At 38.0% G+C, this 26,697-nt stretch overlaps 1 protein-coding gene across 5 annotated transcripts in view; it reads left to right on the forward strand.

The window, feature by feature from the left end:
- Positions 1-988: 988 nt before the first annotated feature.
- Positions 989-26,697, forward strand: part of ERICH2 (glutamate rich 2) — a 38,431-nt gene continuing 12,722 nt past the window's right edge. Inside the window, exons 1-5 of one of the 5 annotated variants that reach the window (XM_041773369.1) lie at positions 989-1,269; positions 8,787-8,823; positions 11,670-11,765; positions 13,579-13,724; positions 16,636-16,820. In XM_041773369.1, the coding sequence (XP_041629303.1) occupies positions 8,795-8,823; positions 11,670-11,765; positions 13,579-13,724; positions 16,636-16,820 (456 nt within the window). In that variant the 5' untranslated portion in view covers positions 989-1,269; positions 8,787-8,794. The other 4 variants (XM_041773370.1, XM_041773371.1, XM_041773372.1 and 1 more) reach the window with 4 other exon arrangements.

Raw genomic sequence — 26,697 nt, forward strand, 5'->3', positions numbered from 1 at the left:
CATATTCCCGAGAAGGTACCTAACCCCAGAGGTTATACAGCGATTATACCTCATATCATGTGGCTACTCAGTGAAATTCGATTCCAGATTGGATTCCCACAAACGGGCATCCTTCAGAACCTGTTGCCTAGCAACAAGCCCATAGGACACTTCCTGATCCCAAGCAACAAAAAGCAACAAATTCCTTCCTGGAAGCCAAGCTTGCGGTACAATTAGAATTTTCTAAGAGAAGCGTTCCCTCACCCCCTTTTGTGACCAAAACCTCCCACTGGCCGAGGTCCGTTTCATATCCCAGGACTTGGGATATGAAACTCGATTTCTGGGGAAATCCGTAATTTTCTCGGGCGACCTCAAGTTGTGGATCAAGTGCCGCAGGCGACGTTTGTTTATCCGCATCCAGAGATAAGCTTCTGTCTCCCAACTCGAGACTCCTTCACTCCACAAGTTTAAAACAGGAGCGAGGCCACCCCGCCCTGTCCCCGGTGCCCCCCAGAGCAGGATCCGGAACGGACGACAGCGTCCCGGGCGCCCTCCTTCCTTCCCTTCGCCGAGGAACCGGCGCGCGCGCCCCCGACGTGCGGCGCCGCGGAACTGCCGGCGCCCCCGAGCCCCGGCCTCTCGCCCCGCCCCCTCCGGGGCTCGCCGGGCCTGCCACGCCCCCGCCACGCCCACAGCCCCCGCCCCTGCCGTGGCTCCCCGGGCCTGCTCCGCCCCCGCCCCGCCCCGTCCCCTCCGGGCTCCCCAGGCCTGCTCCGCCCCCGGCCCCGCCCCGCCCCCTCCGGGCTCCCCAGGCCTGCTCCGCCCTCGCCCCGCCCCCGGCCCCGCCCCCTCCGCCCGGCCCGGAACTTGCCCCGCCTCCTCAGGCTTTCCTCACCGCCCGCCGGAGGCTCCGCGCGGCCGCTACCCCGCGCCCGGCGCCCGCCCCCGCTGCCCCGGCGCGTCCCGCCTTCTCCCCGCCCCTCAGCGGCTCTCGAAGCTCGCCCCGCCTCCGCCCTCCGCGCTCCGCCGCGGCCCCCCGCTGCCGCCCCGGCTCCCGCCGCCCGCCGGCCCGTCTCCGTGGCGACGCTGCGTCCAGGGCGCCCCGCCCGGAACCCCGCGCGAGTGTGCGCCCTGCGGCCCAGCGGTGTGAGAGGCCCCGCGGCGGCTGCGGGTCGCCTCTCCCCACCCTCGCGTGCAGACCCGGCCCCGCGCCGTGAACTCGCGCACCTGTCCGCGCCCTCCAGGTGCGGGCCCCGGAGCTCCGCGGCTGCCCGAGCGGCGCGCGGCAAGGTAGGACCCGCGCGGCGGGGGTGCGCCTCCAGCGTGGCTGCCTCCTCCGGCTGTGGGCGGGCCCTCGGGAGGGGATATAGCGTCTGTGTCTACGCGGGGATGAGTGATAACTGAGCAGTTCTGGGGTGGCTGGCTTTGTTTTCGTTTTTGTTTTTTGTTTGTGTGTTTGTTTTTAAGATTTTATTTATTCTTGAGAGACCCAGGCAGAGGGAGAAGCCGGCTCCCTGCGGGGAGCCCGATGCGGAACTCGATCCCGTGACCTCGGGATCACGACCTGAGCGGACGCTCAGCCACTGAGCCGCCGGGCGCCCCGGCTGGGCAGTTGACAGCTGGTCTACACCACATTCTCTGACTTGCCCTTTCGGCTGCGCCAAGTGCCTCACGTTCCTCCCCCAAAACAGTGAAATTAGCTTTGTTGCATCGCAGAGCTTCCAGCTACTTCTCTCCATCCTTGCCCCCTACACCTACCTCCTTTAACACACACACACACACACACGCAAACTTTTTTTTTCTTTTATCTGTTTTTTTTCCTCTTTTTTGGGAAACAGCTTAATGACCAGTAGGAGCCAGCGTTCACTGACTGTACTTAATATTGTCATTACTTGCTGGACATAACTTGGCCACAAAGAATTCTTGTGGAATTTGGACAAATCATTGAGCCTCCCCTGGCCTCCTTTTCATCTTATGTGAAACGAGGGCCCAACAGTGGATCACTTCTAAGGTCCAGTCTTCAGCCTTGTGTGAGGTGACAAAATTGACTTGAGATTTCCAAAATCAAGATATATGGCCTTTGATTACTCAGACTACTCTGCACTGCGCAGCTGTGGCACTTAAATTAACACAGGGCATGATTATAAATTTATCATTTGATTTTCCAGAGGGCATTGGGTGAATTGGACCGATATGTGCTTACCCCCAAGAGACCCCTGGGTGTGGCTTTTTTTTTTAAGATTTTATTTATTTATTCATGAGAGACACAGAGAGGAGGAGGAAGAAGCAGGCTCCATGCAGGGAGCCCAGTGTGGGATTCGATCCCAGGACTCCGGGATCACACCCTGGGCAGAAGGCAGGCGCTAAACCGCTGAGCCACCCAGGGATCCGCTGGATGTGGCTTTTTAAAAATAAATCTGAAAAAGACATTGAAAATGTCTTTTGTTTCATTCTCCTAAAAACCAAATGCAGTGATCCCCAAATCCACCTAATTTATTTACTTTTAATCTCAGGAAAACAAAGTTAAGATTTTTTCCAGAGGTGAATTCCAACACCTTTAGGGATCCCATTGCACTACTCCAGAATTCTAGAGCTTCCTGACCACCTCTCCACCACCACCATTTGAGCTAAATGTTCAGTGTCCCCCCCCCCCCCCCCCCCCCCCCATGGCTCCATTCAATCTCAGGTGTGCACTCAGAACTGGCTTTTCTTAGAGTTCACCTTCAGCAGTGTTCTTGCTTGGTGGTAGGTAATAATAGGTAATAGGAGGAGGAGGAGTTGTAGCAATTATAATTGTAGTGGGAGATAGGTGCTATTATTTATTATTGGCTATTTATATTAATCTTCACAATAACTCTATGAGGTAGGTCGTATTTTTGTCCTCATTTTATAGTTGAGGAAATTGAATCAGAGGTTAAGGACCTGGCTTGAATTCACTAACATTTTGCTGAGATTTGAACATAGACAATCTGATTCAGCAGTCTGGGCTCCTAGCTCGACATTATGCTGTAAGGAAATATATAAAATTTGTATGTAGTCACTTTTTTTAAAAGATATTTTATTCATGAGAGAGAGAGAGAGAGAAAGCACAGGCAGGGGGAGAGGCAGAGGGAGCAGCAGACTCCCCGCTGAGCTGGGAGCCCAACACAGGGCTCTATCCCAGGACTTGGAGATCACCACCTGAGCTGAAGGCAGTCACCTAACCATCTGAGCCACCCAGGCACCCCTATATGTGGTCTTTTTAAAATATGAATGTAAATTATAGATGATCATTGAAACCATTTTTATACACATTTGAGACTATGCAGTGAAGATTGCCCCCACATCCTCTTGTGCCCATACCAGGCTCCCCTGGGATGGAGGATGGTGCTTAATTAGCTCTGTCTTCTCGTCACCGTTGCAGGGCCTGAGCATGTAACTAATTCATTCTTTGCCTATTAAAATACTAGGTGGCTTATAAAGACAAACAGCCCCAAAGGATAAAATAATTGCACAGATGGGGTAGTGGAAAATGTATACATCTTCCAATATTACAAGAGAAACCCAAAATGAGAATTTTGTGAAATCTGAATTTTGAATGCTGGTAACTCATTTTATGGAAGGTTTTTTAAGACCTATAGAATCCAAATAAAAACTATCTGGCCCTATTGGCTGGTTAGTGAATATTTACCTAGAAGAATAAGGGAATGGATGTTTTATGTTCTTTTTTTAGTACTAAGTCCTTATAATCTGGTGTGCATGTCTTAAATGGAACCAGTCACATTTCAGGTGTTCAACAGCTACATGTGTCTATGGCTACCATATTGGCTAGCAAAGATCTAGTTTAATACTTTCTTTTGGGGCAGCCGGGGTGGCTTAGCGGTTTAGTGCCACCTTCAGCCCAGGGCCTGATCCTGGAGACCCGGAATCGAGTCCCACGTTGGGCTCCCTGCATAGAGCCTGCTTCTCCCTCTGCCTGTGTCTCTGCCTCTCTCTCTCTCTTTCTCTCTCTTTTTCTCTCTCTCTCTCTCATGAATAAATAAAAACCTTAAAATAAAATATTTAAAAATTTCTTTTTTTTTTTTAAGATTGTATTTATTTATTCATGAGAGACACACACACAGAGAGGCAGAGGGAGAAGCAGGCTCCATGCAGGGACCACAAGGTGGGACTTGATCCGGGGTCTCCAGGATCACACCCTGGGCTGAAGGTGGTGTTAAACCGCTGAGCCACCCGGGGCTACCCCCCATAAACACTTTCTTTTGCTTTCTTCCTTCCTATCTAACAAATATTTATCGAGCACCAGTGTATGTGGTACTTGAATTTTTCTGTGCTTTGTACCCAAAAAAACCTTAGCTGAACTAATTGGGCCTTTGACTGAGGTTTTGTTGAGTCCATTTTTCCAAAAGCCTACAACTATATCACATAAAACTCCTGTTTTGTACCACATGTGGAAAAATCTTTCTGCAACGAGAGGGAAGAATGAGGCCCACCTGCAGGGAGAAGCCAAAATGAACAAGGGAAGCCCCCATGCCCCTTGAACACAGCTGTATCTAGTGTTCTGACACAGTTGGGTATTTAACACTCGGATTCTATGAGCCAACACTTCTTCTTTTGCCTAAGTTAACTTGAGTATAGTTTCTGTAACTTAAACTAAGAATTAATATCTATTAGCCTTACTAATATAGCTAAGAAACGAAGAACGAAGCCCTTTCTATTAGAAATGAACCCGTAATGACCCCCCACCCTGACCCCCAAAGTACATTTTAATTTGCAAAATAGAATATTTTCAAACATATGATCACATAATTATGCCTATATAAATCACTTTGTCATGTAGATTTTATATATTTATTTAATGGGATACAGTTATCTTCCAATTAATACTACCTATCTTTCTCTATCAGTCATTCAGTATTTTTTTCTTAATAAAAATAAATCTATATCTGCTTTCCCCCAAACTCTTCTCAGAATCATCCCCCCTAATTCTATGGGCCTTTCTTTTTAATAATAAGAGCATTCTAAGCCAAGTAAGTTACTTATATCATTCCAATGGTTTTATTCATTCACTCAATATCTGGGTGCCTTTAAAATGGAATGTGACCCACACTCATGAAAGAACCAGTTTGTGCTCTCCAGAAACTTCTATCCTGGTAATGTAATCATTCCACCATTCTGTAGTTATCTGTCTACATATTGCTTTTGGGCATTTCCTTGACTAATTCTTTTACTCCGCTTATTAAATATTGGTATTTCCCAGGATTTTATCTTTGGCCTTGTCTTATTCTACGTGGGCCATGCCATCCATTCCCACTTGTTCCCAGCTATCCCACACATCATCTTTTCTCTTGAGTTGTAACTCTCTTTAATAGAATTGAAGAGCACTTGACTTCAGATGATGTACAGACATCTATAACTCAGAATTTCCCCCAAACAAATTCATTATCCACCCCCCAAGAATGTTCCTTCACTGGTCCATTCATCCTAGTTATCCACATTAGAACCATTAACTCTTTTCTTCTCCCTCACTTCTATGTCTACTAAGTCTTAGTTTTACCTCTCTTTTGGGTACCTTCCCAAGGGTACCTTTCTGGCTTTGTACATCATCTTTTTTCCCTGGACTAGGGTTTGGCAAATTTTTTCTATAAAGGGCCAGATAATATGTATTTTAGGCTTTGTAGGCCATACAGTCTTTGTTGAAACCATTCAACAATGTCGTTGTAGCCTGAAAGCTGCCATTGACAATGTACAAACAAACAAGCATGTCTGTATTTCAATAAAATTTCATTTATAAAAGTAGGCAATGAGTCATATTTGACTCATTTGACTCATGGCTATAGTTTGGCAGCCCTTGCTCTGGATTATTGCAGTGGCCTTGTAACTGGTTTCCCTACCTTCCCTTTTCTCTCAGGTTTGCCCTCCACAGAATTTCTTTTTTTTTTCTTTTTCTTTTTTGTTTCAGAATTTCTTTTCTAAGATAGAACTAATATTATGATTGTTTTTCAGAGCCTTGGTTTGCTTTCCTTTGACTACTGGTTGAAACCCCAGATCCTTTGCACATGATAATTATGACTTAACAAGTTTGCTTCCATTATATATATCCAACTCTATCCATTTTCTAAGACCTTGCTAGACTGTTTGTCCCCATCTGTTGGGTGCCTACCCAACAGAATGTCACCGTCACCTTCATCGTGAAGCTTGACTCTTGCTTCTCATAGCAGGTAGAATGATATCATATTCTAGGGGTACTTGTAGAAATCATACCTAGGGGAATATAGCAAACTTGGAAGAAGTTAAGTGACCTACTGAAGCTTACATGGGAAGTGGTAGGACTGAGCCACATGAATCCAATCTCTTTCACTAAAGAGCCCTGACTCTTGAGTATAACTCTGTACTGCCCCTGCCCCACAGAATTCAATTTTATGAAAGGATATTAAATGGACATTTTCTAGGTAGTGATAAATCCAGACCTAGCAGAGCCTGTGTTTCCATCAAAGGCTGGGATATGCCCATTCTAGGTTTTTCTTTTGCCAGAAGAAAATGGGAGAATTTTATGTACTGATGTTTCATCCAGGTAAAGGGTAGAATGTAGCAATTTGTAAAGATCCTAGAGCTAGAAAAGGGAGAATATACATATAAAGGGGATGTCTCCTCAGACATATGGGTATCCACAGGATTGTGGAAATCTGTGAAAAGTACCTCTCAGGACAGGTCATCTTGGATTTCTTTTGTTAGAGCCCTATTTGGTTCATTATTGCATTGTTTCCACTTTTGCACTCTACTGCCTAGAGAAGTACGGCATTTATCCTAGAGTTTGGTCTTCTGAAACTGTTGTTTTTAAGATTTTATTTATATTTATTTATTTAGAGGGAAAGAGTGCTCATGGCAGGGGTGGGGTGGGTGGGGATTGGGGAGAACAGAGGAGAGGGAGAGAGAATCTCAAATAGACTCCATTCTGAGTGCCCAGAGGACACTACTGGGCTCCATCTCCTGACCCTGAGGTCCTGACCTGAAATCAAGAGACAGATGCTTAACCAACTGAGCCACCCAGGCACTCCTGGCCTTCTGTAACTGATTTTCCCAAAAAAGATGCCTTGCTTTTTTGATGGACTTTTAGCTCTCTCTGAATTTCTCAGAGGGATAATCAGGTTAATAACATATATAATATCTGGTTTGATGAGGATTCCCCAGAAAACAAAGCCTGAGGCAAATGTTTACATACCAAGTGCTTTATTCCAGAGTGCAAATCAGTACAAGGGAGATTTAAAAAGAGAAAAACTTAATACAAAATAGAAGCTTCTCTTTTATTGTCCACAGTTCTGGCCCTGAATTTAGTATTCCAGAAATCCCTAATATGTACTACTACTAATTTTTAAAGTCTTGTTTGGGATGTGGAGACAGCAAGTGTTGAGGGAGGGGAGGGCAAGTGAATTGTTATTTATGAAAAATGTAATTGTAGTCTCTATCATACTTAAAAACCCTTAAAAGTTGATTTTTCTCTTTACAATTAAAATTAAATTTACCCAAATATATAAAGGGCTAAGTTACCAGAAAATCTATATAGGGTAATCTAAGTAAGAAAGGTAAACATTCACAAAGAAAACATTATAATTTGTAAGTATTAATAAGTACACAGGGGAACTTGTAAGAATTGTATTTTAAAATGTTAGTTTTGAAGAAAATCAAAGGTTAATTTCTAAATGTATTTATTGGAATAACATTTTATTTAAAATACTCTTATCTTGAAATACCATGGAAAAATCTCTTGTTCAGGCTCAAGTACACTGTTTTTCACACTGATGAACTGGAATGTGGCAGATAGTTTTGTTTATATCGTTTTATTTTGTTAAAGTAGGGACGAAAAGTGGTCCTGTATACATGAGCCAAGCTGAATTTATGATTTCTAGGGTCAGCTCAGTAAGAAAGGGGAGTCCTGAACCTACTGTTGATTGTATTTGGATCTGAATCTAGAGTCCAAGTTAGAAACACAGAAACAGAGAATTAGAGGCTAACTTAATATATCACTTTTCTAACATGCAAAATTATTCCTATAGCTCTTTTTACATAAGCTCCAAGGTAAAAATGGGAAGAAGAGGAAGGGTTCATTTCTCTAGACCTTTTTAAAAACAATTTCATAATCCAAAAGAAGGAGATTTTTCAGTTAGGATGGAAGCGACATTACTAAATAAAAAAACCAAAATATTTGATATCCTTCTGACAGAATTCTGCATTATTTTATTTATAGTCTAAATTTATACAATATTTAAAGACTTAGAAAGTTAATATTTTGTTTTTTGCAAGAATTATCTAGACAAGACATATTGTAAAGATAAGACTATGTAAACTATTTTTAGGATGCTTTAGATCTCTTTTACCATCAATTTACATAGTTTTCAAATAATTGGCTTTAGCATAAAATTACCATTTCAGCCTAAATAATAGAAATATTTATATAAAGGCTATGCATAAATTATTTCAAATACCTCAAACTAAAATAATAATGCTAGTTTTTATTTTTGCTTTTATTTTAGGTACCAAAATATAGTTTTTATTTTTGCTTTTATTTTAGGTACCAAATGCAGATTGCTAGTGTTTGACCCAAAGGGTAAATGATTCATTACTTAAAAAGAATGTTTCATCATCATTTTGTCCTAAATATTAAGAAGATAGTCTACTGGAGTGACTGAATGTGAGGTCTTAGCAGTTAAATCCTTTATTATATTACTTGTCATTCAAAAAATGCTTAAGTGTATTTGCTGATCAGAAATTTCTGTTAACAACATCACTACAGATAAAATACTGAGTTGGGTTTTTTTCTTCTCTTTCAGAAAAAGTGATGGTTGAACCAAATGAAGCAATGTCAGAGTAAGAAGATGTCTCTGGTTGTGCAGCTGATCTATCACATGCCTCTTAAGCAATTAGAACTACATAATGCAATCATTTGTCACCCAATTAAATTTGAAAGGCCAGAAACGCATGGATTAGCACTTTAGCTTTTGCTTCAATCAAAGCAATTGTTACTTAGATAAAAAGAACATTTAAAATGAAAAATGAATTTTGATAAAAATATAAAGGTATAGATAATAGCCACTTCTACTTTTTAAATGCTTAAATACCAAGTAGTCTGTATTTTACTTATATAACTTTCATTGCTCATTCCTATTTCCTTTTGATACTTCTTGTTTCTTTCAGAATATCCCTTTAAACGAATATTTACTTGAAAATTAAAGGTTCTTTATTTACTATGAAATGAATCATTACTACTAAGTAAAGGAAACTAATCACCCCAATTAGTTGAAGGGGACTAGTGTTAAAAAGAATCATGGTCCAGTTTTAATATTGTAGCTAAATATTGATTTATTCAAGGCTCTGATTCTGATAATTCATCAAAACCTTTCCTAATATTATCATCTCCTACCTCCTGAGGAAAAAAAATTATAAATTCCATGAAAAATTATGCTTTGAGAATTTATCGTAAAACACATTCATAGAGATGAGTATTGATAGATTGGTAGAATGGTGCCAAACATATTATTTTGGTTTATTCTGGATAAAATTGGCTTGGAAATTTTTTACCTTATGCAATTTATTTTTGAATTTTCATACTGTCAAAGCTAAAAATTAGACCAGCCAGGGCGGAGGTGAGGTCTGAGGGGCGATGTGGCCACAGGGGGAAAGAGCAGCAGCAGGAGCTGTGGGACTTTAATTTCAGGGAGTGAATAGAACTAGTTTTGGAAGACGAGATGACTACAGCTGCAGAAAGAAAATATATTAATATTAGAAAAAGATTGGATTAGTTGGGATACCGCCAGACTCTGACAGTGGAGTGTTTACCATTGGTAGAAAAACTTTTCAGTGACCTAGTTCATACAACAAAGTCTTCAGAAATCAAAATTATCTACTGTGAAAGCAGAAAAAGTGCCAATTTTGATTTTGTTTTGGGACCTTATAAACTTGAAAATGCAAGACTGAATAAGGAAAATAATGAATTATACCTGGAGTTAATGAAACTGAGAGAACAATCAAGCCAATACATTAAAGGTACAGATTTGTGGGATGCCTGAGTAGCTCAACGGTTGAGCCTCAGCCTTCGGCTTAGGGCATGCTCCCAGGGTCCTGGGATCCAGTCCTGCATCAGGCTCCCTGCGAGGAGCCTGCTTCTCCTTCTGCCTATGTCTCTGCCTCTCTCTTTGTGTCTCTCATGAGTAAATAAAATAAAATCTTAAAAAAAAACTAAAAAATAAAATTAACTTGCCTTTTGTTGTAAATTATATATTAAATACATATTTTTATATTAAAGAGAATGTGTAACTGATCAAAGACAAGAAATCTGTTTATTTCAGGTTAAGTGTTCTAGATAATCAGAAAAAACAAATGCCCCTTAAATATATTAATCTGTAAATATGTATCTATATCCAATTACATGGTTGAAACATTTAAATTTTAAAAATGTAAGAAAATTTTAGTTGTCTTTGAAGGAAGTATGATGTTACTTTCAATAATAATAATAAGTCATTAGGGGATCCCTGGGTGGCTCCGCGGTTTGGTGCCTGCCTTTGGCCCAGGGCGCGATCCTGGAGTCCCAGGATCGAGTCCCACATCGGGCTCCCGGCATGGAGCCTGCTTTTCCCTCCTCCTGTGTCTCTGCCTCTCTCTCCCTCTCTCTCTCTCTATCATAAATGATAATTAAATAAATAAATCTTTAAAAAAATAATAAGTCATTAATGGAAATAAATTACTATTGTGTCTGTGAACATCGATGTTCATAGATTGTGATAAGCAGTGTTGGAACTGAAGGAAGGGGTAATCTACATCCTGAGTTAAACTCCAAGGTTAAATCAAATGCAGCCTGGGCCAAAATAGGAAAGCAGAGTGATAATTTGTTCTCTTGGTCTCATTAATAATTGCATCTTCTCAAACTAATTTTTGCAAGGACAAAAAGATCAGTTTCCCTTCAGCTGAGTTTGGGTTTGGTTTGTTTTGGTTGTTTGGAGTGAGGGAGGAGGAGGAATGGTTAGTGTAGCCCATAAATCTCACAGGTATGTGACTTCAATCTAGGTACTTTACCCAGAGTTCAAGGTACACAGGGCCAATCCTGGAAAAAAATGATCAAGTAGGAAAGTAGAAAATCATGGAGGACCTGTGCTTAAGGAGCCCTGTGACCTGGCAAGTTGATGAATTTTTTCAGTATAGTTTTTCATTCCACTCTCTACCCACTACTGGCGGTACCTCCTCCTCTGTCCTCCCTGTGTTGTTTCCTGTCAAGTGAAGCAGTGGGAGTGGATTTGCCTTAATCTTCTCTGCTTCTTTATTCTAGTCTGAGGCACATAAAGAGTATATGGACTTATAAACCAGGAGTTTCAAATATCTGTGCTTGTAAAGCCCACATTTATTATTTCCTCTTTTCCCCATGGATCTCCTGTGTGAAAGATTTTGTCTACCCAACAAGTTGCGCTTAATTAACAATTTTCAGCGATAGAAGTAAAATATATCGTTAATGCTAGATGAAATTTGATAGATCTTGGACCTTTGATCTCTTGGGTTTTGGGCCAAGCTTTCAAGCATACTTGAAGATGTGGGGGGGAAATGGCTGAAGTAAGTCCACAGCATTCAACTGAAAAAATTGTGTCTATGGGTTTTCCATAATCATATGTTTTATCTCTTCTAAAGTGACAAGGTTTTTTTTTTAATTTCCATTTTTATACTTTAAGTAAATGCCTCTTTGGATGCAGACCAAGATTGGCAAGCAAACTTTGTTCCTTACCAACACAAGTCTCTCTAAATGTATCTAGGACATTCTCAGAAAAGTAAGTTTTAATCAATTTTGATTTTTAAGCCCATGTTTGACAAGTTTAAATAATTTTTAAAACAAAGTTTAAAATCTAAACTTACTGAAAAAATTATTAATTCCAATAGAAATTTGAGGCCATTTCATAAATATACCTAAAGCTCTTAATATACTAAGGAACGGTTCTAAAAATCTAGGTTATTTATGCTCTGGCATAAATATGTTTCAGTAGGATATCTACCTTGACAGACTCTGTAAGAAGAAGCTGATTTCCATTTCCAAAGGATATTACCTAAAGTAAAAATTTGAATCTTTCCTCAACTGTAACTATTTGAATTAAAACAAATCTTTTAGAGTACACTATCTATTTTTCTTAAATGTTCAGAGGTATTATTACCATAAATAATGTCACTTTCTCAAATGGAAGTCAAAAGATTATTGTTGAAGAGGAGATTGGACTTTGGACCTGTGATTCTTTGAAACTATATATGAGAAAGACTATAGAAAGTGACCAGATTTAGATTAAATATTAGAGCATATAAATTCTAATAATCACTTGTGGCAAGCTTTGGCAGAACAGAAATCTCACTTGAAACTAAAAACTTGGGATCCCTGGGTGGCGCAGCGGTTTGGCGCCTGCCTTTGGCCCAGGGCACGATCCTGGAGACCCGGGATCGAATCCCATATCAGGCTCCCGGTGCATGGAGCCTGCTTCTCCCTCCGCCTGTGTCTCTGCCTCTCTCTCTCTCTCTGTGACTATCATAAATAAATAAAAAATTAAAAAAAAAAATTAAAAAAAAAAAAAAAAGAAACTAAAAACTTATCTGACTTCTCAACTTCTTAGATGTAGAGTTTCATCTTGGATGTTTTTTTTTTTTTTTTCACAATTAGAAAATCAAGGAGGGCAGAGGCAGAACAAATGTAAATCAGTTTTGCATTTTTTTCATTACTAGAGAGGAGTTTTGCTTTAGCAGCATATATTAAGCAAGTGAAGATTCCATTCCCTCTCATAATATTAGGACTATAACGAGCTGTTCAGCCTGTTTGCTAAATCACTGTACAAGGTCACTGACTTAACTATACTCATGTTCTGGATTCATATTTCAATGGGAAAAAGAGCCACCATAACTGGGAAAAAAATACTTCACACCTTTTTATATCTTGACATGCAAAGTAGAGGCATATTAAAAGAATCTTAAGACCACAGAAAAGAGAGTTATTTTTCCACCAGCATGAGTACTTACCACTCTTTGTAAACAGAGTGCACCACACAAGAATCCTCTGTCTTAATGCATTATTACTGGTATGAAGTTTCAGGCTTAAAGGCTAAAAGAGAAAATTAACCCATATTTATTTCAGCTACTTAATGAAAAAACAGGCTATTTTGTTATGACCAAGGGTTAATATGACTGTTGGACTCTTTCCATAAGTGTAGCATTTAGCAATGGTAAGAACTGGTTCCTAAACCTAAAAACCCTCAAGGCTAGTATTCCTAGTTTATTCCAACGTATTACAATGATGTGCCAAAGACATTCGTATAATTGATCGTTTATATGCTCTATGTTAAAGAACCCTGAAAAGATTTTAAGGATCATTATACAATGATAAATACCAAGTAGAAATAGAATTTTAATCATCAATAAAAATTATTTTTAATGCTTTTCCACAAAGAAGATATTATATTTTAGCTAGTTGTTGATATATTTTGTTTTTATTGTGTGTCTGTGTGTGCGTGTGCATGCGTGCACATATGGGTTTGAATGCATATGAAGCTTTAAACAGAACCATGAATACCAAGAAAGTATTTTTTCATTATTTACTTTAACATTTAGGAAGGAAATATCTTCAAGAATTGTTGAAAAAACTACTACTTCTAAGAATACTGAAGATAGAATATCTTCAAATATTGAAAATAAAGATACAGAAATGAACCTACAATCTAAGCAATGGTCATCGTCCTTCTTAAAAGAAAGCATGGGTAATAACATTTGTTTTATGTGAGTAAATGTAGCTTCTAATTGAACCTCCTCCAATGATCTTTGGGATGTTGACAACTCTGTAGGTCCGGAGTGGGTTGTAGGAAACTAATTTTTGAAATTCATGTACCAGATGATTCTGATATGCAGTCAGGTATGGCATCCATGGTATACATTATATAAAATGATAATGATGTATTAAATTTTAAAATGAATCAAAATATGAAAGCCTTAAGTTCCATTCATTAGACAGTGGTCTATTAAGTGCCAGGACTTTTTAGAAGCTGTGGATACAATAGTTAACAAATAGACAAGGTTATTTTGCCTTTATGAAGTTCACTTTTTTAATGGGAGATAGTCAACTATAAAAATTAAGACAATAACACACTGTGGTGGGTGCTGTAATACAGATAAATGGCACCTAGAGGAGGACTATCTTAGCTCTTGGGATCAGGACATTTCTCTTGATGTTCAGTGTTTGTAAATTCAAGGAGAGAGTTCCTGTGACATCACATGAAGTCCTTAATTCCCTATTATGACTTTCCCCTAATGACATCAGTGTGATGAGTCTGTGAGCAAGCTGGGTACCCACTGGAAGATCAGGGTGACTGTGAGCTGATGGAAACTGTAAATAAAACAGAAGCAGGTAGATGGCCTGAAGACCCTAGCCATTCTATGAAGGACCAGTATCTCCTTTCAGAGTAGTAGTTTTTTTGTTTAGTCGGGAGCTTGAATTAGAGTCAGGAGTTTTTATCAGCTTTTTCTTTTTTTGGCTTGTGTTTTCTTAACGTTGTCCTCTCTTGAGCTCTCCTGGATTTCCTGGTTTTCTTTCTAACAAGTGTTTCTACATGATTTGGAGTAGCTAATGGCCAAACTCCCATCAAGAAAGGCATGTCACAAGACTTCCAGACATTCAAAATCTAATAAGAAAGCGAGGTATCACATAAATTCAGTTTTGAAACTGGGAAAGACATCAGTAGAGCCTGAGCAGTTGACAAGTTCACTCAGTAATATTTCCCAAAGAGATAATTTTAGGAGACACACAATAAATTTTTAAAAATAGATTAAAAAAAAATAGATTTAATGGTACTATATTTCAATATGTGTCAGATAAAAGTAGAAAATGGTTATGAATATGAACTTGAGCCAAACTGACTCCCAGATCTGCCAATTAATTAGTGCTATGAAAAAAAAAGGAAAAAAAAAAATTAGTGCTATGAAATTGGGTACATGATTTAACTTCTCCTTCAGTTTCATCTATGAACAGTAGTATACATCTCATTGACCTGTTAAGAGAATAGTTAATAGTAACTAATAGTAAATAGTTAATATATGTAATGTTCAGAAGAATAATGGTATATAATGTTTGTTAGGATTATTGTATGTTGCTTTTATTCATTTATCAGTTTCATAGATGGTAATATTATCAGATAAAATTTCTATGTTTAAAAAGTAGATTCAAGGAAAAATATTGAGGAAATAGTATAGGTGATACTCCTATATAGCAAAATGGATGAAGGTAGTGTAGGAATTATACTATTGGAAAATGTCCCAATAGATTGTATCGTGGAGATTTTACTTTTTAAATGTTTCTCTAATCTATCCCTGTTTTACTAATGCCCTATCATTAATCATCTCTCTCACCTGGACTTTTTTAAAGAGACTTCTAACCTCTCTCTTTGCTCCTTTTTTTTTTTTAAACCTCCCCTCAAATATACTTTCTACCCTGCTAGCCAGGTGTTCCTTCAGAAATGCAGAATTGATCATATTTGTTTTCCTACTCAAAATCCTTTATTATAATCCATTTATTTTTAGGATGTAGTCCTAACTCCAAGGCTTCTGGCCCCCAAGACCCCATTATCTACCTACCCTTCCAGCTACATCTGTCACCATTGCAGTCTCAACCTTGACCTCTAAGCAGTGTCAAAATGCTTTTTTGCATGACACACATTCTTACTGCATTGGCTCATGCTGTCCCCTCTCCTTAGAAAAACTGATCCATTCAGACTGGACAATTCCTAACCACTCTCCAGATCAACATGGGGCCCTCCTTTGTTCTCTCATTTAACTAGCACACATCTATCACCAAACTTCCATACTGTTTTATAGCTATCTATTATGTTTCTGACTCCCCAGTTAGAGTGTGAATGAGTACCTGCAGTCAAGAATTATTCATTTTTGTGTTCCTGTGACACCACATAGTACTGGGTACTGAATGAATAGTCATTAGTGCCTGTTTTGATTTTTCAGTTATTTATGTTTGGTCATAGCTACTGTGTCTTGACATTAAGAAAAAAATCATTACTAATGTTCTGTAACCTCTGGTTATATCTAGAATACTTCACATGTCTCTCTTCCTAAGTTTTGTGTATGTGTGTGTGTGGGGGGGGGTGGGTAAGTAAGTGTGTGTGTTGAGAAAGAACTTTATTCTCAGGTGTCCAAGCAGTAACCTGACCTGCCCAAGAAGAATTATTTACTGTTAATCCTCTCTAGTCTTATTTTTACTCTCCCAAGTTCTTCATTTCATATTTACCCTCCTATAAGAACCACTTGGGAAATGTATTTCTGGAGATAGAATAGCATTAGTTTCTTTTTTTTCTAGAAATAATTATATTTTTCTAAGCAAAACTGTTTTTCCTATTTATTAAAATTTTAAGCACCAAACAATTAACACTAACATTAATTCAGTGTTATTGGTTTGAGTTTTTTCCTCTTGGCAGTTTTATTACTTTTTTTTGGAAATGGAAATTACATAAGTTCATTGTGGTGCTATTAGTCATGAAAAAAAAAAAAACCCTCCAGAACAGGAAACCATATAATAAACATGTATACTTGTTACATTTTAATTTAGGAGTAACCATTTTTAATATTTGAACTTTTCAATATTTATTGATTTAATTGTATATGTTTTAGGTCAAGTGGGTAAAAACACAGTCCCTGCAGAGCAGGAGAAAAAGAATGAACACTCCTTCCAAGATATTGATGATAAGTTATCTGAATCAACAGATGATGATGGTGAAGATGATACTAATGATGAAGATGATGAAGACAGTAACCCTAATAAGGATACTCATGCCCCATTAGAGTTAATGGCAGAAGTAAGTTTAACTTGTGCATTGTAATTTAAGAAACTTAATATTAAAATTACTAGTGTATGGCCTTGAAGATTTAAAAAATAGTAAAGAAATCCTTGCCCATATACAGATGTTTACCTAGTTACTCATCTCTCTTACTCTACTTCATGAGAATAGAGGTGAGAAAAGATTCTAGAAATGACTTACAGTATTCTGGTAAAGGCAGAAGCAGGAATAAAAAGTTCTGGCATAAAACTCTGCAAGGACTGCTCAAAGAGTGCTTTCTATGTAACTGGGTACCGTGCTAATTAGTTATTGGGGATATTTAGAGACAAATAAGAAAGACCCTTACCCTTGAGAACTAACAAGTACATATTATGTATATAGTACAATTTACAATAAAGAATTATGTGTGCTACCAGACGTAGTTATGAGATTCACTGGGAATAGGGAGGATTAAGTGACTAACAGAGAATAGAAATAGGTGAAAAGGGATAAAGGATTTTTAGAAGAGACACAGAGTCAGAATCTTGAAGGAAGAGGGAAACTTAGGAATTCGTGTGGTAAACAAGTGGAGAAGGCATTTCTGGCATAGGGAAGAGTATGTGCAAAAGCACTGAAGCCTGAAACATGACATGCAAACATTGTACATGAACATTTACTGATAATTCTATGGAGAGTAAAACAGTTTTACCTCAATTTTGGTATCACAGCCTAATTAATATTATACAATTTCATGTATATTGTAAGAACTTTATAACAATACATTTTAACTTCCCCTTTCTTATCCTTTGTTAATGCAAAGGATACATTTTACTTCCACATATACTATAAACCCTATAATACATTGTTATCATTTTTATTTTTAATGGTCAATCTTTTTTAAAAAAAATTTTATTTATTTATTCATGAGAGACACAGAGAGAGAGAGACAGAGAGAGAGACAGAGACACGGGCAGAAGGAGAAGCAGGCTCCATGCAGGGAGCCCGACGTGGGACTCGATCCCGGGTCTCCAGGATCACGCCCTGGGCTGAAGGCAGACGCTCAACCGCTGAGCCACCCGGGCTGCCCAATGGTCAATCTTTTAAAACTTTTTCTTAATTGGAAGATACCTTTTTTGGAACACATTTCTGGTGTTCTTCATAGCTTTGTGTAGATCTGAATTTCCACCTGATATGACTTTCCTTTTACTGAAAAACTTGCTATAGTATTTTTTTTTTATAATTCAGTTCTGCCAGCAGTGAATACTCTTGGTCTGCATTTGTCTGAAAAAGTCTTAATTTTATCTTCATTTTTAAAGAATGTGTGAGCGAGAGATTTGTAGGTTGCCAGGTTTTTGTTTCTTTTTTTTTTTTCGGTACAGATGGTCCCTAACTTATAGTGGTTCAACTTGGAATTTTCAACTTTACAATTGTGTGAAAATGATTCACATTCAGTAGAAACTTTGAATTTTTATTTCTTCCTTGGCTAGTGATATGTGTTATGATTACTCTCTCCTGATGCCAGGCAGCTGCAACTTCCTGCCAGCCATGCCATCATGAGGATAAACAACTGATACACTTACAACCATTATGTTTTTCTCTTGTAGTACAGTATTCAATAAATTATAGGAGATATTCAATACTTTGTTATAAAATAGGTTTTTGTTAGATGATTTTGCCCTACTGTAGGCTAATGTAAGTGTTCTGAGCATGCTTAAGTTAGGCTAGACTAAATTGTGATGTTTGGTAGGTTAGATGTATTAAATGCATTTTCAACTTATTTTAACTTATGATGCATTTATTGGGATATAACCCCATCATAAGTTGAGGAAGATCTGTACTTTGAAAAGGTGCTTCATTGTTAAATAGTTTACATAGTTTCAGACAGATGTCTACTATTATTACTTTTGTCCATATATATATATCTTCTTCTCAGACTTTAAAGTTTTTTTTTCAGGCAGCTGGGGTGGCTCAGCAGTTTAGTGCCGCCTTGGGTCCGGTGTGTGATCCTGGAGACCCGGGATCGAGGCCCATGTCGGGCTCCCCGCAGGGAGCCTGCTTCTCCCTCTACCTGTGTCTCTGCATCTCTCTCTCTCTCTCTCTCTGTCTCTCTCATGAATAAATAAATAAAATCTTTAAAAAATAATAAAAATAAAATAAAGGTTTTTTTCTTTTGTATTGTTATTTTTTGGCAATTTGATGATGATATGCCTTGATGGCGTATCATGTTGCTTCTTAGAACTATGAGTTTATAGTTTACACCAGATTTGGCAATTTTTCAGTTATTAAATCTTCAAGTAATTTTTTTTTTTTTACCTCTGCTCTCCCTCTCTTCTTCTGGGCTACAAGTTACGTGTATGTTAGACCACCCAATGTTGTCCCAAAGGTTACTGATGTTCATTTTTTGTTTTGTTTTCTATATATTTAATTTTAGAAATTTCTATTGCTCTGTCTACAAGTTCATGATCTTTTCTTTGTAGTTATAATCTGCAGTTAATCCCATCCTCCCTCCCTTCCTCTCTCCCTTTTTCTCCATGTGTGTCTATAAAATTTCAGATATTTATCATCTCTACCTGTTTTATGTAAATATTTTTATTTTAAATTCTTTCATCGTGTTCATATTTTACTTTTGAGCATATGACATAATAGCTATTTCAACATGCCTGTCAGCTATGCTATCATTTTTGTAATTCTGGGTCGATTTCTATTGATTAAGGTTTCTTTTTTTTGTTTTAAGATTTTATTTATTTTCTCATGAGAGAGAGAGAGGCAGAGACACAGGCAGAGGGAGAAACAGGCTCCATGCAGGGAGCCCGACATGGGACTCAATCCCGGGTCTCCAGGATCATGCCCTGGACTGAAGGTCGCGCTAAACCGCTAAGCCACCTGGGCTACCCTTGATTAAGTTTTCTCCAGTGTATGGGTCATATTTTTCTGCATCTTTGCATGCCTAGTAATTTTTTACTGAATCCTAGACATTTAAATTTTATGTTCTTTGATACAAGTTTTATCATTTTTCTTTAAATATTTTTGGACTTTGATCTGGAACATAGTTGAGTTTCTGGGAAGCAGGTTTCTCTTTTCAAGTCTTGCTTTTTAAGCTTTGTTGGGAGGGTCCAGAGTCTACCTATATTGTAGATAGACTACTAAGGCAATGCCCTAATGAGGACTCTTCCCAGTGCTCTGGGTATTAAGAGGACATTCCACTCTAGCTAGAGAAAACATGAGCTCTCTTCAGCCCAGTGTGAGATCCCTGTTCATTCCAGCAATTCTTTCTCTAGCCTCAGGTAGTTTCTGAATATACATACGCAGATGAATTCCAGGCAAAGACTCAGAAAGACACCTCTGCAGATTGCTGGAGCTCTCCTGAAAATATAACATTGGCCTCTCTGAACTTCAACCTGTTTTATTTCAACTCAGACCACTGGTCTCTGGATGCTCCCTGCCTATGCTGGTACCCAGAAACAGCCCACAGCTGTAAACTGAGGCAATCAAAGGATCCATCTGTTTCCCTTCTCTCAGATCATTCTCCTATGACATTTGATGTCAATTACTGAAAACTCTTGTTTCATATATTTTGTTCAATTTTCTGGTTGTTTCAGGAAGGAGAGTAAACCTGGTCTCTGTTAACTCCATCATGGCTAGAAGCCTCAATTAGATTTTTAGCATAAAGAAAATACTAATGTGCTTGCCTTTTAATATAATTAACCCAAATGCTAGCCATGGAATTATATAAAGAAATCAGGGCAGTCCGGGTGGCTCAGCAGTTTAGTGCCGCCTTCAGCCCCAGGCATGATCCTGGAGACCCGGGATCCAGTCCCACATTGGGCTCCCTGCATGGAGCCTGCTTCTTCCTCTGCCTGTGTCTCTGCCTCTCTCTCTCTCTCTCTCTCTCTCTCTCTCTGTGTGTGTCTCTCACGAATAAATAAAATCTTTTAAAAAATCAGATACATTTATTATATTTTCCTCCTCAAATAAAGCATATATAGAGAGTTTTGAAACTTAATATTATAAGGTGCTTCCAACAAAGAAGAAAAAAAATTGATGCCAAATATTGGAAAGATTTTACTTAACTATATTTCTTTGATTGAACATCTAAATTATTCATGAATCATAGAGCATTCAAAGGCCCTATTTGCTGTAACCAAACTCTTGCTCATTTTATTTCTATTTATTTTTTGACATTTAATTATAAAAGTAATCCATGACTTCATTTTCAGATAAATATTCAGACAATATGAGATTGTTTATTTTCATATCTTAGGCTATACCTATGCATAAGCTCTTTTGTTTTCAAAATTCATCCCTTTTTAATTTTTTCACTTTTAATTTTTTTTAAGATTTATTTATTCAAGAGTGAGAGAGAGTACAGGGGTGGAGGTGGGGAGAAAGGGAATCTCAAGCAGACTCCCTGCTGAGCATGGAGCCCAATGCAGGGCTTTATGTCATGACCCATAAGATCATGACCTGAGCTGAAATCAAGAGACAGACACTTAATTGACTGAGCCACCCAGGCACCCCTCAACTTTTTTTTTGAAAATTTTCAAACCTATAGAAAACTTGAAAGATTAGACACAAACCAAGGAACAGACTCTTAACTATAGAGAACAAACTGACGGGTTACCAGAGGGGACATGGGTGGAGGTATGAGTGAAAGGTAATGGGGATTAAAGAGTGCACTTGTGATGAGACTGGGTGATATATAGAATTTTCAAATCACTATATTATACACCTGAAACTAATATAACACTATGTTAATTGTACTGGAATTAAAACAACAACAACAAAGGTGGTTAACAACTAAAATCAAAACATGAATTTCATGAAATCCTTACTGGAAAAAAATCCAGCTATAAAAGCATTTTAAAAACAAATTGGTAAGTCTCAATTTAAATGTAATATTTTATTGTAGAATTATTGTTAACTTTTTTAGATGAGTTAAGGATATGATGTTACATTGAAGCATTAACTTATTCTTAGGAGACCTATGCTCTAATAGTTCAGTGTGAAGTTTTACAATGTCTGAAACTTATTTTGAAATGTTTCTGTGAAAATTATATATGTAGGTTATATCTATACATTATCTATCAAAAGAGAGATAAAGCAAATGTAGCACAATGTTAAGAAATATTGAATCTAGATAAAATGTGTATGTGTTCACTGTTAGTCAATTTTTTTTATCATGATAAGTGTACTCTTTAATCCATAATATTCCATTGTATATATACCACATCTTTATCCATTTATCTGTCAGTGAACTTGAGCTACATCCATAATTTGGCTATTATAAATAATGCTGCAATAAACATAGGGTGCACGTATCTTTCTGATTAGTATTTTCGTATTTCAGGAGCAAATACCCAGTAGTGTAAATGCTGGATCATATGGCATTTCTATTTTTAACTTTTTGAGGAAACTCCATATTGTTTTCCACAGTGACAGCACCAGTTTGCGTTCCCACAAGCAGTGCAGAAGGATTCCTGTTTCTCTGTACACTTGCTGTTTCTTGTGCTTTTTATTTTATCATTCAGACAGGTGTGAGGTGATATGTCATTGTAGTTTTGATTTACAGTTTGCATCATCAAAGGATGATGAGTGATATTGAGCATCTTTTCATGTGTCTCTTGGTCATCTTAACATTTTTTTGAGAGAAATGTCTATTCATATCCTGCCCATTTTTAATAAGATTATTTGGTTTTGAGGTGTTGAGTTGTATAATTTCTTTATAGGTTTTGGATACTAACCCTTTATCAGATATGTCATTTGCTGATATCTTCTTCCATTTAGTAGGTTATCTTTTAGTTGTGTTGATTGCCTTCTTTGCTGCGCAGAAGCTTTTTATTTTGATGTAGTCCCAGTAGTTTATTTTTGCTTTTGTTTTCCTGGCTTGAGGAGACATATCTAGAAAAATGTTGATATGGTTGATGTCAGAGACATTATTGCCTGTGTTCTCTTCTAGAATTTTTATGGCTTCAGGTCTTATATTTAGGTCTTTAGTCCGTTTTGAGTTTATTTTTGTGTATGGTGTAAGAAAGTGGCCCAGTTTCATTATTTTGCATGTATCTGACCAGTTTTCCCAACACTATTTGTTGAAGAGACTGTCTTTTTCCCACTGGATATCCTTTTCTGCTTTGTTGAAGATTAATTGACCATATAATTGTAGGTTTAGTTCCTGATTTTCTATTCTGTTCTGTTAATCTATAGGTCAATTTTTGTGCTAGTACCATATCATTTTGATTACTATAGCTTTGTAACATAATTTGAAGTCTGGAATTATGATACCTCCCGTTTTGCTTTTCTTTTTCAAAATTGCTTTGGCTATTCAGGGTCTTTTGTGGTTCCATACAAATTTTAGGATTGTTTTTTCTAGTTCTGTGGAAAATGTTGTTCATATGTTGATAGGGATTGCATTAAATATGTAGATTGCTTTGGGTAGTATAGGTATTTTAACAGTATTTGTTCTTCCAATCCATGAGCATGGAATGTCTTTCCACTTATTTGTGTTGTCTTCAAATTCTTTCATCAATGTTTTATAGTTTTCAGAATACAGGCCTTTCATCTCTTTGGTTAGGTTTATACCTAGATATCTTATTATTTTTAGTGCAATTATAGATGGGATTATTTTCTTTATTTTTCTTTCTGCTGCCTCATTGTTACTATATAGAAGTGCAACAGATTTCTGCACATTGACTTTGTATCCTGGGACTTTACTAAATTCATTTGTCGGTTGGATTTTCTGTATATATAATATCGTTGCATCTGCAAGTAGTGAAAGTTTTACTTCTTCCTTACTGATTTAGGTGCCTTTTATTTCTTTTTGTTGTCTGACTTCTGTCTGGGACTTCCAGTACTGTGTTGAATAAAAGTGGTAGGAGTGGACATTTTGGTCTTGTTCCTGTCTGTCCTTAAAGGAAAGCTCTCAGTTTTTCCTCATTGAGGATAATGTTTGCTGTGTGTTTTTCATATATGACCTTTATTATGTTGAGGTATGTTCTCGCTAAGCCTACTTTGTTTGGGGGCTTTTTTTAAAAATTTTTTATTTATTTATGATAGTCACACACAGAGAGAGAGAGAGAGATAGGCAGAGACACAGGCAGAGGGAGAAGCAGGCTCCATGCACCGGGAGCCCGACGTGGGATTCGATCCCAGGTCTCCAGGATCGCACCCTGGGCCAAAGGCAGGCGCCAAACCACTGCGCCACCCAGGGATCCCGGGGACTTTTATTATGAATGGATATTATACTTTGTCAAATGCTTTTCCTGCTTGTATTGAAATGGTCATGTGATTTTTTTTATACTTTCTCTTTTTGATGTAATGTATCATGTTGATTGATTTATACATACTGAACCATTCTTGCATCCTGGGAATAAATCCCACTTGATAGTGGTGAGTGATTTTTTAATGTATTGTTGGATTTTGTTTGCTAGTATTTTATTAAGGATTTTTGCATCTAAAAAAATATTTTTACATCTATGTTCATCAGAGACATTGGCCTGTAGTTCTCTCTCTCTCAATCTCTCTCTCTCTCTCTCTCTTTTTGGTGATATTTTTATCTGGTTCTGGTATCAGAGTAATGCTGGCTTCATAGAATGAATTTGGAAGTTTTCCTTCCTCTTGTACTTTTTAGAATAGTTTGAGAAGAATGGGTGTTAACGCTACTTTAAATGTTTGATAGAATTAGCCTCTGAAGCCTCTCATCCTGGACTTTTTGTTTTGGGGGATTATTTTGTTACTAATTCAGTTTCATTGCTGGAAATCCATCTGTTCAGATTTTCTACTTATTCCTGCTTCAGTTTTGGTTATCTGTTTACAGGAATTTATCCATTTCTTCTTGATTGATTTGTTGACATAAAATGTTTCATAACATTCTCTTACAATACTTTGTATTTCTCTGGTGTTGGTTGTTATTTCTCTTCTTTCATTTCTGATTTATTTGAGTCCTCTTTTTCTCTTTCTCTCTCTTTATTAGTCTGGCTGGAGGTTTATCAATTTTGTTAATCTTTTCAAAGAACCAACTCCTGGTTTCACTGATCTGTTCTGTTGTTTAGGATCTATATCATTTATGTGTGCCCTAATCTTTATTATTTCCTTCTTTCTGCTGGTTTTGGGTTTTGTTCATTGTTCTTTTTCTAGCTGCTTTAGGTGTAAGGTTAGGTTGTGTATTTGAGATTTTTCTTGCTTCTTGAGGACATAAGCCTGTATTGCTATAAACTTGCCTCTTAGAACTGCTTTTGCTGCATCCCAAAGGTTTTCGATTGTTGTGTTTTCATTCTTGTTTGTTTCCATGTACTTTTTGATTTCTTGGTTGACCCATTCATTATTTAGTAGCATGTTGTTTAACCTCCTTGTATTTGTGGATTTTCGAGATTTTTTCTTATGGTTGATTTCTAGTTTCATAGTGTTGTGGTCAGAAAAGATGCATGGTATGACTTTGATCTTTTTGAATTTGTTGAAGCTTGTTTTGGGCATGATATGTGATCAATTCTGGAGAATGTTCCATGTGTACTTGAAAAGTATGTGTATTCTGCTGTTTTAGAATGGAATATTCTGAATATTATCTATTAAATCCATCTGGCCCAGTGTGTTCAAAGCCACTCTTTCCTTGTTGGTTTTCTGTCTAGATGATCTGTTCATTGATGTAAGTGGGGTGGTAAAGTCCTCTACTATTAATGTGTTACTATTGATTAGTTTATTTGTTATTAACTGTTTTATATATTTGGGTATTCCCATGTTAGGTATATAAACATTTATAATTGTTACATCTTCTTGTTGGATTGTCCCCTTTATTATTATGTAATGTCCTTTTTTGTCTCTTGTTATAGTCTTTTTTTTTTTAAAGACTATTTATTTATTCATGAGAGACACTGAGAGAGAGGCAGAGAGAGAAGCAGGCTCCATGCAGGGAGCCTGATGTGGGACTCGATCCCGGGACTCCAGGATCATGCCCTGGGCCAAAGGCAGGCTCTAAACCACTGAGCCACCCAGGAATCCCTAGTCTTTGTTTTAAAGTCTAGTTTGTTGGCCATCAGGGAAATACAAATCAAAACCACAATGAGATACTACCTCACACCAGTGAGAATGGGGAAAATTAACAAGACAGGAAACCACAAATGCTGGAAAGGATGTGTAGAAAGGGGAACCCTCTTGCATTGTAGGTGGGAATGCGAACTGGTACAGCCACTCTGCAAAACTGTGTGGAGGTTCCTCAAAGAGTTAAAAATAGATCTTCCCTAGGACCCAGCAATTGCACTGCTGGAGATTTAACCCAAAGATACAGATGCAGTGAAACGCCGAAACACCTGCACCCCAATGTTTATAGCAGCAATGTCCATAATAGCCAAATTGTGGAAGGAGCCTCGGTGTCCATCGAAAGATGAATGGATAAAGAAGATGTGGTCTATGTATACAATGGAATATTACTCGGCCATTAGAAACGACAAATACCCACCATTTGCTTTGACATGGATGGAACTGAAGGTTATTATGCTGAGTGAAATAAGTCAATCGGAGAAGGACAACCTTTATATGCTCTCATTCATTTGGGGAATATAAAAATTAATGAAAGGGAAAAAAGGGAAAGGAGAGAAAATGAGTGAAAATATCAGTGAGGATGACAAAACATGAGAGACACCTAACTCTGGGAAACGAACAAGGGGTAGTGGAAAGGGAGGTGGGCGGGGGGTTGGAGTGACTGGGTGATGGGCACTGAGGGGGGCACTTGACGGGATGAGCACTGGGTGTTATGCTATATGTTGGCAAATTGAACTCCAATAAAAAAAATTTTTTAAAGATTAACAAAATAATAATAAAAAATAAAGTCTAGTTTGTCCAATAAAGTATTGCTACCTTGGCTTTCTTTTGACATCCATTTGCTCGATAAATGTTTCTTCATCTCCTCACTTTCAATCTGCAGGTGTGC

The sequence above is a fragment of the Vulpes lagopus genome, chromosome 11, assembly GCF_018345385.1.
Source record: "Vulpes lagopus strain Blue_001 chromosome 11, ASM1834538v1, whole genome shotgun sequence".
NCBI lineage: Eukaryota > Metazoa > Chordata > Mammalia > Carnivora > Canidae > Vulpes > Vulpes lagopus.